This window comes from Mustela erminea, chromosome 9 (assembly GCF_009829155.1).
Source record: "Mustela erminea isolate mMusErm1 chromosome 9, mMusErm1.Pri, whole genome shotgun sequence".
Taxonomy (NCBI): Eukaryota; Metazoa; Chordata; class Mammalia; order Carnivora; family Mustelidae; genus Mustela; species Mustela erminea.
Genome location: NC_045622.1, coordinates 62,216,962 through 62,230,459, shown reverse-complemented (window position 1 = coordinate 62,230,459; position 13,498 = coordinate 62,216,962). Strand labels below are relative to the sequence as shown.

Here is a 13,498-nt window from a genome sequence, read left to right as displayed (position 1 = left end):
CTGCGGGCACCGCTCGCAGCAGGGGCTCTGTTCAGTCACAGCCGGGCGCCGGTTCCGCCAGGACCCCCGGGGGCCGCGGGCGTCGCGGGCGGAGGAAGCCGGCGTGGGTAGTCGCACCACAGCCAGAAAGCCGTGGCCACACCCGGCCCTTACACGCCGCCAGCCGACCGGCGTCTCAGAAAAGCCAAGGCGCGGCCCCGACGCACGCACGCGCACAGGCCATGGAAGGAGCCCCCATCAGCCCCCGCGGCTCCAGTCCGCGGTCCTGGCTGGGGGCTTCTTCCAGTCCCGCCCCCTGCTCCAGATCCCGCCCACCCCGGAGACTGGCGTCCACCCCTAGTGCCGGGAACGGGTGGTTGGGGGCCTTGGTCAGGGTAGAGGTGAGGGTGAGGGTAGAGGCAGGGAGAATGGACTATCAAACAGGCTTAGCTTCCCCCATCCCATCAGGGAGAACGGGCCAACATCTTCCCCACCTTCTCGGTGCCACCACCACCCCATTTGCATGGAACCAAAAAACATGACAGAACTTTGAAATGATACCGGTTTGTAGAAAACATGGTTTTCACTGATTGATGCACTCATTCATTGCTTCTGTTTTGCAGCCAAGTAAAACGTCTCGCGGAAGGCCATGAGTTCAGTTTTGGCTTGTTGAGGATGAAATACTTTGTGCCGTCCAAGAAGCATTATCAAGTAGACATATAGAGAGAGGTGTCTGGAGCCTCGAGGTGTCTCGGGCCAGCGGTGTAAAATTTGTATTAATTCTGGGTAAGTGACAGTTGAGGTTATGGGTGAGGACAACGTTGCAGAAGGAAAGAGAAAAAGAGAAAATACTAAAAGGAAAGAGTCCAGAGGAAGCCCCAGAGGAAGAGCTCAGTCTAGTAAATCAGGAAGAGCTTCCCTGGAACAGAGCTTTAAATCTAGAGCATGAGTTAAACAGCTAAAACAATAAGGGGAGTAGATGTTTTTTTACTGACCTCCTCTTCTTATGCTTCAATATTCAGAGGGCCATTAGTAAGCTATTACAGAATTATGGATGATATTTTCCAAGACTGGGGATAGGGTGTGTGCTATGAATTTTATGTGATGAGGATGACCTTTATACGAGTTATACTAAAGTTGCCAGACAAAATCAAAACTTTAACTTGTAAGGTTGCCAGTAAATTAGTCTCAAACATGTTCTACAGCCAATTAAAGAGCAGAGAAATGGAAAAGGCACAAAGTAGGAAGGAGGATAAGCAGCCTTTCTCTCACACCTTATAGATTCAATGTTTCTGACCATATGCCTTCACAGGTGCACTGAAGTACTGACTGCTGTGTAACCGAACAGGGTAATTGTCAAGTTGCAGTCGCTTCACCAACGCTCCAGATATTTTTTAACAGAACAACTTGTAAGGTTTCTCTCAATGTATGACTTTCACTGAAAAGATAAAGGACTCTGAAGCTTTCTGGGACTTGATCCTTGAGATGCACGAGATCGTTTGCTACAACTCCATTTCCATGTAGCATCATGACATCCAGATATTCTGAATTAAAAACTATCTGTATTTCTTTAAGAAAAAATACAGAGAAAACTTACTTGAGCCAATGTTTCCTAGACCACATATTACTGATGTGGCAAATTTTTGTTGATGAGCTAATATGGGGCAGATACTGCAGTAGCAGTGGGGAATACATTAGTAACACAATCAGATGAGAATATCCTAATGCCCAACAGAAGCATTCCCTGTGCGATGCTATTGTACCTCTCCACTCAACATTCTGTGTCCTACACATCCTCAGAATATTGTGTTACATTGATTATGAGTTACACTGGTCAGTCTGAATCTGTAGGTAGTCAGGACATTAGTGGGGGTGGTTTGGTGTCATAGGCCATGTGTAGTGAACATTTGTCAATTTTTGGCTTCTGATCATTTGAGTACCCTTTCCATATGTATAGTCATCTGGGAGTCTTGGACTAGTTAGAACCTGTATCCTCCATACAAGCTGAATCCATTTAAAATTCACTTTCTTTGTCTTCACTGCAGTTAAGGTGTAGCATGTAACTTGGACTCCATCAATTAGATACTCTCAGTCTAGTGTTTGAATTGGGAAGTAGTGAGATGAAAAAGCAAGGAGAGCAAACAGTTTCTTTTCTTTTTTAGAAATAGACTTTATTTTGTAGATTTGTTGTAGACTTACAGAGAATCTGAGAAGTACCCTGAGTCCTCATATACCCACTTTTCCCTTTATTAACACCTTACATTATAATTACGGTATTTGTTACAAAAAGAAAATCAACTTGATCCCCTATTATTTTTAACGATTTTATTTATTTATTTGTGTGTGAGAGAGAGATAAAGAGAGTGAGAGACAATGAGCATGAGCAGGGGGCGGGAGGAGCAGAGGATGAGGGAGAGAGATTATCGGAAACTGACTCAATGCTGAGCAATGGATTCCTACATAGGGCTGGATTCTACAACCTGAAGTCCATAACCTGAGCCAAAACCACAAGTCAGATGTCCAAGAAACTGAGCCACCCAGGTTCCTCATTGATTCCTCATTATTAACTAGAATACATACCTTATTTAGATTTCCTTTGCTGTTTTTTTTCTTTTCTTTTGTTCTCTTTTCCCTTATATCTTTTCCGTCCGAGGATCCCATCCAGGAAGCCACAGTACATTTAGCTGTTATGTATCTTTAGGCTCCTCTTGGCTATGAGTTTCTCTGTCTCTGTTAACTTGCACCTAAGAATCCTAACCTATACATTATCTTCATTATTATTTGGGAAGTATACTCAAAATTCTTTTTTCTCTTTTTTAAAGATTTTTATTTATTTATTTGACAGGTAGGGAGATATTGCAAGAGAGAGAGAGCACAAGCAAGGGGAGTGGCAGGCAGAGGGATAGGCAAGAACAGACTCCCCACTGAGCAGAGAGCCTGGTGTGGGACTGGATCCCAGAAGCCTGGAATCATGACTTCAGTCAAAGGCAGCTGCTTAACTGACTGAGCCACCCAGCTGCTCCGAAATTTTTTCTTTAGAAGCTTTCTGGCCATTTATTCCCTCTCTCCCTCCATAGCAGGAGAGATGGCATGTTTTGGGGTTTTGTTTTGTTTTGAGATAGAGAGAGCAACTTTTGTTAGTGAGAAAAGTCACATTAGCATCTATTTTGGTGGAATGAATAGGACTCAAATCCATGGCGACTATAGAATGGTTATTGTCCATGGATGCCTGGGTGGCTCTTTTGGTTAAGGGTCTGCCTTTGGCTTGGTTCATGGTCCTGGGACCCTGGAATGGAGCCCTCTACCTGGCTCTCTGCTCAGCAGGAAGCCTGCTTTCCCCTCCCTACTTGTGTTCCCTCTCTTGCTGTGGCTCGCTCTCTCTCAAATAAACAAAATCTTTAAAAAGAATAAAGAATGGTTATCGTGGAATCCCCTCCAAACATGTGACTGAGTAAAGGTTTGGGTAAAACAGGCAAGTGGCTGTTAGCCAGATTGTTTGGACTAAGGATTTATGAAACCTGAAGTGGAGCCCAGAATCGACTATTCTGGTGACATTGAGCCACACTGAGATGTGGTCACAGGCCTCTAAGCCTATGGAGAGGTCAGCCTCAGACTGGTGAACTCCAATTTTAAAATCTTAATTTATTTTTTGGTTTTGGAAGAGGTATTCACTGGGTGAAGTGGGCTCCTGCAAAGGAGGATGACCAGAATGAATACAGGGAACCAAAGCATGTTAGATGAGGGAACTTTAATGAAACAAGTGGCTGGTTGGCTGTGAGAACTGAATTTGGGCCAATACAGAAACTGACTTCAGTGAGTCGTGGTATAGGATACTGAAAATTGTTCTAGGACTAAAACTAGAGAAAGTGGGTTGAAGATACAGGAAAACTGATTTTGACTAATCATAAGGAAGATCTCTGTAACAGCAAAGAACTATCTATAGTTGACCTTTGAACATTGCAGGTTTGGACTGAATGGGTCCGCTTACATGTGGATTTTTTTTAACACAAATGTGAATGCATTTTCTCTTACAATCTTCTTAAGAACATTTCCTTTTCTCTAGCTTACCTTACTGTAAGAATACAGTATATAATACATATGGCATACAAATTAGGTGTTAATCGACTATGTATTGGGAAGGATTCCAATCAACAGGAGGCTATTAGATGTTGAGATTTGGGGGAGTCGAAAGTTGTATCAGGATATTCCAATATGTGGGAGTTCACACATGTTGTGGCAAGGATCAACTTATAAATGAAAGGGAATGATGTAAGAGAGTAAGGAGCTATCTATTCTTGTTTAGGCCAATGCTGTTTGGTTTGTTTGGCCAATGTTAGGCTCAATAGAAATATTATGATTTAAGCCTCAGAACTATATTTGGATTAATTGGCCTTTAATTCCCCTTTTGACCAATAGTCTATGTTTCTATGAAATGTGGGATGATGAAATACTCATTTCTTTGAAGCTTTCAGGAAAGAACATTATTTTGCTTTTGTACTATTTTACAAGCTGAAATGCTCTGAGCCATTAATGATTCCAGGATTAAGGACTCTTCCAGATATATTGATTGTTTCTATCAGTGCCTATTCCTAGGTTTGTATGACTGGGACATCTACACCTGAAATGTCTTTGGTGTTAGAATCATATATGCGATTCATATTAGATGTTATTTCAAGATAATCCATTTAAACCTCTTCAGTTGTAATCACGCTTAAAACATAACCATATTAACTGAATTAATCACAAACTTCAAAACAGTATTTGACGTGTTGATACTCAAGAAAACCTAACCTTTTAACCTTTTATTTCTCCTCTGTGTTCTATCTTAGTGTGGAGTATTCATGGTTTTTAGAATGCGTCCTTCATGTTTATGCTTCCTGAGCTAATCCATAACTGTCTAGCAAGATACTGTATCTCTTTTAAGAATGTTAGCATTGTTCTCTACACATTTAATGCAATTCCTATCAAAGTACCATCCATCTTTTTCAAAGAAATGGAACAAATAATGCTAAAATTTATATGGAACCAGAAAAGACCTCGAATAGCCAAAGGGATATTGAAAAAGAAAGCCAACGTTGGTGGCATCACAATTCCGGACTTCAAGCTCTATTACAAAGCTGTCGTCATCAAGACAGCATGGTACTGGCACAAAAACAGACACATAGATCAATGGAACAGAATAGAGAGCCCAGAAATAGACCCTCAACTCTATGGTCAACTAATCTTCGACAAAGCAGGAAAGAATGTCCAATGGCAAAAAGACAGCCTCTTCAATAAATGGTGCTGGGAAAATTGGACAGCCACATGCAGAAAAATGAAATTGGACCATTTCCTTACACCACACACAAAAATAGACTCAAAATGGATGAAGGACCTCAATGTGCAAAAGGAATCCATCAAAATCCTTGAGGAGAACACAGGCAGCAACCTCTTTGACCTCAACCGCAGCAACATCTTCCTAGGAACAACGCAAAAGGCAAGGGAAGCAAGGGCAAAAATGAACTATTGGGATTTCATCAAGATCAAAAGCTTTTGCACAGCAAAGGAAACAGTTAACAAAATCAAAAGAAAACTGACAGAATGGGAGAAGATATTTGCAAATGACATATCAGATAAAGGACTAGTGTCCAGAATCTATAAAGAACTTAGCAAACTCAACACCCAAAGAACAAATAATCCAATCAAGAAATGGGCAGAGGACATGAACAGACATTTCTGCAAAGACGACATCCAGATGGCCAACAGACACATGAAAAAGTGCTCCATATCACTCGGCATCAGGGAAATACAAATCAAAACCACAATGAGATATCACCTCACACCAGTCAGAATGGCTAAAATCAACAAGTCAGGAAATGACAGATGCTGGCGAGGATGTGGAGAAAGGGGAACCCTCCTACACTGTTGGTGGGAATGCAAGCTGGTGCAGTCACTCTGGAAAACAGCATGGAGGTTCCTCAAAATGTTGAAAATAGAACTGCCCTATGACCCAGGAATTGCACTATTGGGTATTTACCCTAAGGATACAAACGTAGTGATCCAAAGGGGCACATGCACCCGAATGTTTATAGCAGCAATGTCCACAATAGCCAAACTATGGAAAGAACCTAGATGTCCATCAACAGATGAATGGATCAAGAAGATGTGGTATATATACACAATGGAATACTATGCAGCCATCAAAAGAAATGAAATCTTGCCATTTGCGACAACATGGATGGAACTAGAGCGTATCATGCTTAGCGAAATAAGTCAAGCAGAGAAAGACAACTATCATATGATCTCCTTGATATGAGGAAGTGGTGATGCAACATGGGGGCTTAAGTGGGTAGGAGAAGAATAAATGAAACAAGATGGGATTGGGAGGGAGACAAACCATAAGTGACTTTTAATCTCACAAAACAAACTGAGGGTTGCTGGGGGGAGGGGGTTGGGAGAAGGGGGTGGGAATATGGACATTGGGGAGGGTATGTGCTTTGGTGAGTGCTGTGAAGTGTGTAAACCTGGTGATTCACAGACCTGTACCCCTGGGGATAGAGAATTATGCCTACATCAGAAAGGATGAATACCCAACTTTTATAGCAACATGGACGGGACTGGAAGAGATTATGCTGAGTGAAATAAGTCAAGCAGAGAGAGTCAATTATCATATGGTTTCACTTATTTGTGGAGCATAACAAATAGGATGGAGGACATGGGGACTTAGAGTGGAGAAGGGAGTTGGGCAAATTGGAAGGGGAGGTGAACCATGAGAGACTATGGACTCTGAAAAACAATCTGAGGGTTTTGAAGGGACGGGGGGTGGGAGGTTGGGGTACCAGGTGGTGGGTATTATAGAGGGCACGGATTGCATGGAGCACGGGGTGTGGTGCAAAAATAATGAATACTGTTATGCTGGGAAAAAAAATGTTTGGAAGTTCAAAAAAAAAAAAAAAAAAGAATGTTAGCATTGTTCTAAAAGTCAGACCCAGAGGGGTGTCTGGGTGGCTCAGTGAGTTGAGCGTCTGATTCTTGATCAGCTCAGGTTATGATCTCAGGGTTGCTGAGATGGAGCCCTGAGTCAGCTCTGCCGTGGCATGGAACCTGTTTAAGATTCTCTCTCCCTCTTCCTCTACTCTCCCTCATGTGAATGCACTCTTTTGCTCACTCACTCTCTCTCTAAAAATCTAAAACTAAACTAAACTAGGAGTCAGACCCAGATATCACCGCCTTGAGAAAAGAACTTTCTTTCAGCTAGTTTTCTGAGAGCCCCTTTGACATCCTTGTTTCTCAGGCTATAAATTATGGGGTTCAACATTGCAGTCACCACTGTATAGAACACAGATATCATCTTATCCTGCTCTTTTGTGGTCTTGGAGTTTGGCCGCATGTAGGTGAATATTCCAGAGCCATAGAAGAGGACAACAACAATGAGATGGGAGCCACAAGTAGAGAAAGCCTTGAGCCTCCCCTCCCCGGACTGCATCTGGATCACAGTGGAGATAATATTCCAGTAGGACACAAGGATCAGGCAGACAGGAGCTAAGAGGATGACCACGCCCATGGCAAAGATGGCCATTTCTGTACTGTAAGTGTCTGCTGAAGCCAGCTTCAGGAGGGCAGGAGGTTCACAAAAGTAGTGATTAATAATGTTCTGTCCTTGATAGGGTAGTTGGAAAGTAAAGATGGTATCCACCAGAGACACTAGTGCCCCACTGGCCCAGGATCCTATGGTCAACTGGAGACACACCTTTTGGGTCATGGTGGTAGAGTAGTGCAGGGGCTTGCAGACAGCCACATACCAGTCATAGGACATCACCGCCAGCAGTGCACACTCTGTACACCCCACCAGAAGAAAGACAATTATCTGTGTCACACACCCCAAAAAAGAAATAGTTTTCCTCTTCACAAGGAAGTGGACCAACACTTGAGGGACAATACTAGTAGAGAAGCAGAGATCTGCGAAAGAAAGGTTTCTAAGAAAAAAGTACATGGGAGTGTGAAGTCGAGAATCCATGAAGATGAGAAGGATGATGAGCAGGTTTCCAAGCACAGTCAAAAGATAAATGACGAGAAAAAGAATAAATAGCAGGATCTGGGTCTGCAAGTCCTGGGAAAGGCCAAGGAAAATAAACTCAGTCACAAAGGTTTGGTTTTCCTCTCCCATTGAGATTTATGCCTCTTTACCTGTTTGCACAAATAAAAAGAACAAAATTTGGGATGGTGACATCATGTCCCATAGAAGAATATCATTTAAAGCCCAGTTTAAAACCAAATTGGATATTTCTAGCTTGTTGCTATTCGTATCATTCTAAGTAATACAAAATAGAATGTTTTATTTCTTATTAGTTGGTTGTAATGTTAGTTCACTTCATTGTTTCCCAAATCTTTTCTTCCCATTTCCACTTATTTATAGAATATGACGTTGTTAAAGCCTTCTTGGCTAGTTCTGATATGAGGATATTAGACTATGTGGATTTTACTAAATGACTATATGCACATTGTTACAAAGTGATGTGTATATTGTTAGCACTGTTACCATGTATAAAACTGCACAAATAACTGCTCAAAATATTACATATTTAATCATAATATATATGCTTGAAAAACGAGAAATAGCTTTCCGGCATCAAACTTAATTTGGCCTCTTAAAAAAACCACAAATGTTTTCTTGCTTTAAAGTTAAGGAGGACATATGATGTGATGAGTACTGCTGGGTGTTACAGGCAAGTAATGAATCATCGAACACTACATCAAAAACTAGTGATGTACTTTAGTGTACAGGAGCTAACCGAATATAAAAGAAAACACATAGTGTCAGGTTACTATAAACAATTATATACTAACAAATGAGATAACTTAGAAAAAATATAAATATTAATATGTAATATGCATTTGATTCTTTAACTGAAGTATAGTTGACATACAATGCTATATTAGTTTCAAGTGTACAACATAGTGGGATTTAACAATTCTTTACACAATGCTCAACACAATAAATGTAGTTACCACCTGTCACCATAAAACATTATCACAATATTAGTTACCATATTATTTATGCTGTACTTTTCATCTCTGTGATTTATTTTGTTTATTGTTTTATTTTATAATAAATTTTGTACCTTATATATAGTCACCTCTTATAAAATATATAAAATTATATTCTACAGCTTTAAAAAACATAATGGCCCAAGAATTATTTACTAAGAATAGATGCAAATAACTATTAAATTTAAGAAAAATACTTGATGTAATTATAAGTACTTATAAATAAATAGAACACAAGAATGAGAGATACATTTTTTACCTGCGTAATTAGCTAAAATTTTAACAAACTACATCACAAAATAGTAATTAGTATTTTATTGAAAATTTAACCCAAGACAGGCATCAAGAGTTTTATATAATCACATTGTCCAATAACATTATAAGGTAGACAATATTAATCTTACTTTGCAGATGAGAAAACTGAGGCACAAAAAAAGTTCATCCACCTTCCCCAAATCACACACTTAATAAATGGCAGAATTCTGTAAAACGAGGGTGCAGAAAAACCACATTTCTGTGCAATGCAAGTGAGTAGGAAAATCAGTCCAATCCTTTTGGAAAATAATTATGTCAAATATATTTAAATATTTAAATAGTCATACTTTGGCCCAGTTCTCAATAATATGGGGGAGGGAGAGATTCTGTTTTTACCAGTCTTTTCTTCCCTGTGAGGAAGAATCTGATTTGTGACATTCTAGGATGTTGCATGGTCCATATAACTGCTCGCTAGAGTTACTGCGATTTAAAAGGTCATGCACAGGGGTGACTGGGTGGCGCAGGTGGTTAAGCCTCTGCTTTCAGCTCAGGTCATGGTATCAGGGTCCTGGGATCGAGCTCTGCATTGGGCTCCTTGCACACCGGGGAGCCTGCTTCTTTCTCTCCCACCATCTGCCTCTCTATTTACTTGTAATCTCTCTCTCTGTCAAATAAATAAATAACATCTTTAAAAAAATGGTCATGAATGTTCTGCTTCCCCAGTTCTTCATAGAACTGGACTGATAAATTGGGTAAAATTCCAGTCAAGCTCTAAGGGAGGTTGAAGATTTTGAAAGACTTTAGACTAGAGCAAGTACTCCAACTCAGGCTTATCAGAGTTCTGAACTTGTGTGACTAACAGGTCATCTCCCGACCCATGCATTTTGTAGGATCTCAGTTCTAGCAGCAGCAGGAGCAGGTCTCATTACACAAGCAGACCAGGGCACACCTTATTAAAATGTGCCCCACTTGTCTGGGTACCAAACAGTGCACACAACATGCAAAGAGAGCCTCTGCAGACTACTGGACTGAAGGAAAAAGTGGCCAGAACTCAACAGCAAGGCATGTGCAACAAACATAGAAGGCACTTCCTGAAGCACCAAGTTCTGAAGAATAGGAGACACTGTACTGCAGGACATACAGGACATCTTTTTCATAAAGCCATTACTTTTAAGAGGAGATATAGCTGGCATTCCTAATGCACACACACACACACAGAAAGTAAGACAAAACGAAGAGACAGAAGAATGTGTCCCAAATGAAAGAACAGGACAAACCAGAGCAAGGGACCTAAGCAAAACAGATATTAATTATCTGATAGAGATAGAGAATTTAAAGTAATGATCATATAAATACTCACTGGACTTGAGAAAAGAGTGGAGGACATCAGTGAGACCCTTGAGAAAGAGGTAGAAAAGAACCCATCACAGAGGAAGATCACAATAAATGAAGTAAAAAATATAGTTGATGGGAGTGCCTGGATGGCTCAGTGGGTTAAGCCTCTGTCTTTGGCTCAAGTTATGATCCCAGGGTCCTGGGATTGAGCCCCGCATTGGGCTCTCTGCTCAGCAGGGAGCCTGCTTCCCCCGCCCCTGCCTTTCTGCCTGCTTGTGATCTCTGTCTGTCAAACAAATAAATAAAATCTTTAAAAAAATACACTTCATGGAATAAATAGCAAGCTAGAGGAGGGATGGAATGGTTTAATGACCCATAAGACACAGTAATGGAAAGTAATCAAGCTGAGCGAATGAGAGAAAAAAGAATTATACAAAAAGAGAAAGGCATAGGGAACTCAGCGACTCCAAGTCTAATAACATTTATACTGTGAGGATTCCAGAAGGAGAAAAGACAGAAAAGGGGGCAGAGTATTTATTGAAGAAGTAATATCTGAAAACTTCCTATATCTGGGAATGAAACAGAAATCCAGATACAGGAGGCACAGAGATCCCCCAATAAAATCAACCAAAGCATGTCCACAACAAGACACATAGTAATTAAAATGACAAAAGTAGTAGTAAAGAAAAAAAAAAACTTAAACAGCAAGAGAAAAAAAAAAGACAGTTACATATAAGGGAAACCCATAAGGCCAGCAGCAGATCAGCAGAAACTTTGCGGCCCAGAAAGGAGCCGGTGATACAGTCAAAGTGCTGAAAGTGAAAAATACACAGCCAAGAATACTTTATCCAGCAAGTTCATCATTCAGAATAGAAGGAGAGATAAAAACTTTCTCAGACAAACAAAACCTATGAGTTCATGACTGCTGAACCATTCTTGCAAGAAACATTAAGAGACTCTAAGTGTTAAGGAAAGACCATAGTGAGAATTCAGTAGGAAACACAAAACTAGTCAAAATAAATATATCTGTAAAATTAGTCAAGAGATTCACAAAACAAAAGGATGTAAAATATAACACCATATACCTAAAACGTGTGTGAATGTGGGGGGAGGGTGTGGAGATAGAAGTAAAGAATGGGTTCAATCTTAAACAATCATCAACTTCATATAGACTGCTGTATGCAGAAGATGTATTATATAAACAGAATGGTAACCATAAATCAAAAACTAGTAATAGATATGCAAAGAATAAAGAGAAAGGAATCTGAGTATATCACTAAAGAAAAGCAAAAAGCCATGAAAGTGAGCAAGAGAAGGATCAAAGAAAAACTACAAAAACAACCACAAAACCAGTAATAAAATGGCAAAACACATATATATCAATAGCTACTTTGAATGTAAATGGACTAAACACTTTGATCAAAGGACACAGGGTGACAGAACGGATAAAGAAAACATATTCATCTATATGCTGACTACAAGGGACTCAGTTTAGACCTAAAGATATATGCAGATTGAAAGTGCATAAATAGGGATGCCTGGGTGGCTCCAGTCGGTTAAAGTCTGCCTTTGGCTCAGGTTATGATCCCAGGTTCCTGGGATCAAGCCCTGCATTGAGCTCCCTGATCAGCAGGAGCTGGTGTCTTCTTCTACCCTGCCCCTCCTCCCCGCAACTTATGCCCTCTTGCACGCGTGCTTTCTCCTTCTTTCTTAAACAAATAAAATCTTAAAAAAAAAAGGTGAATAGATAGAAAAACACTTATATGAAAATAGAAGTGCAAAGAAACCTGGGGTAGCAATACTTCCATTAGATAAAATAGACTTAAAAACAAAGACTGTAACAAGAGATCAGAAAAGGATAGATCATTGGATAGATCATCCAAACATAAACTCAACTAGGATACAGTGGCCTTGATTGACACATTGGTCCAGATGGATCTAACTAATATAGCCAGAAACATCCATCCTAAAACAAAAGACTACACAGTCTTTTCAAGTCATATAAAACAGTCTCCAGAATAAATCCAGTATTAGGCCACAAAATAAGTCTTAACAAATTAAAAAACATTGAAGTCATACCATGAATCCTTCCAACCACAATACTATGAAACAAGAAATCAAACAAAAGAAAATATCTAGAAAGAGCACAAATCCATGGAGGCTAAAGAACATGCTACTAAACAATGAATGGGTCAATCAAGAAATGAAAGAGGAATGTGGGGCACCTGGGTGGGTCAGTTGGTTTAGCATCTGACTCTTGATTTTGCTGAAGATTCTCTTCCTCTCTCTCTGCCCCTCTCCTCAAGCCCATGCACTTTCTCTCCAAAAATATGAAAGAAAGAGAGAAAAAAAAAAGAAAGTATGAAAAAAAGAAAGAAAGAAAAAGAAAGAAAGAAAGAAAGGGAGGAAGGGGGAGTGGGTAAGGAAGGAAGAAAGAAAGGGGGGAGGGAGGAAGAAAGAAAGGAAGAAAGAAAGAAAGCTATCGAAGAGGAAATAAAAAATACATGGAGACAAATGAAAATGAACAGACAAAGGTCAAAAATCTTTGGGATGCAAGAAAAGTTTTTCTAAGAGGGAAGTCTACTGCAATATAGGCCTACCTCAAGAAGCCAGAGAAATATCAAATAAACAACTGAACCTGACCCCTATAAGAAGCTAGAAAAAGAACACCAAACAAGGCTTTAAACCGGCTGAAGAAGGGAAATAATAAAGATTAATGTGGAAATAAATGATAATGAAACAAAAAAAATAGAACAGATCAATGAAATGAGGAGCTGGTTCTTTGAAAAAATTAATAAAATTAATAAACTCCTAGCCGGGCTTATCAAAAGAAAAGAGAAAGGACCCAAATACATAAAATTACAAATGAGAGAAGAGCAATTACAAACAACACCACAGAAAT

General features: G+C 40.0%; 2 protein-coding genes across 2 annotated transcripts in view; both read right to left on the bottom strand.

The window, feature by feature from the left end:
- The window catches only part of LOC116598947 (zinc finger protein 215-like), a 110,123-nt gene extending 109,898 nt beyond the window's left edge, over window positions 1-225 (bottom strand). The window contains exon 1 of the mRNA XM_032358471.1: window positions 1-225. The gene's annotated coding sequence lies outside the window, so the exon portion shown is untranslated.
- A 6,943-nt stretch (window positions 226-7,168) lies between these two features.
- On the bottom strand, window positions 7,169-8,146 carry LOC116599835 (olfactory receptor 2D3-like). The gene has a single exon (XM_032359799.1). The coding sequence runs from the start codon at window positions 8,123-8,125 to the stop codon at window positions 7,169-7,171; it is 957 nt and encodes a 318-aa protein (XP_032215690.1). The 5' UTR covers window positions 8,126-8,146.
- Between the last annotated feature and the right edge of the window lie 5,352 nt (window positions 8,147-13,498).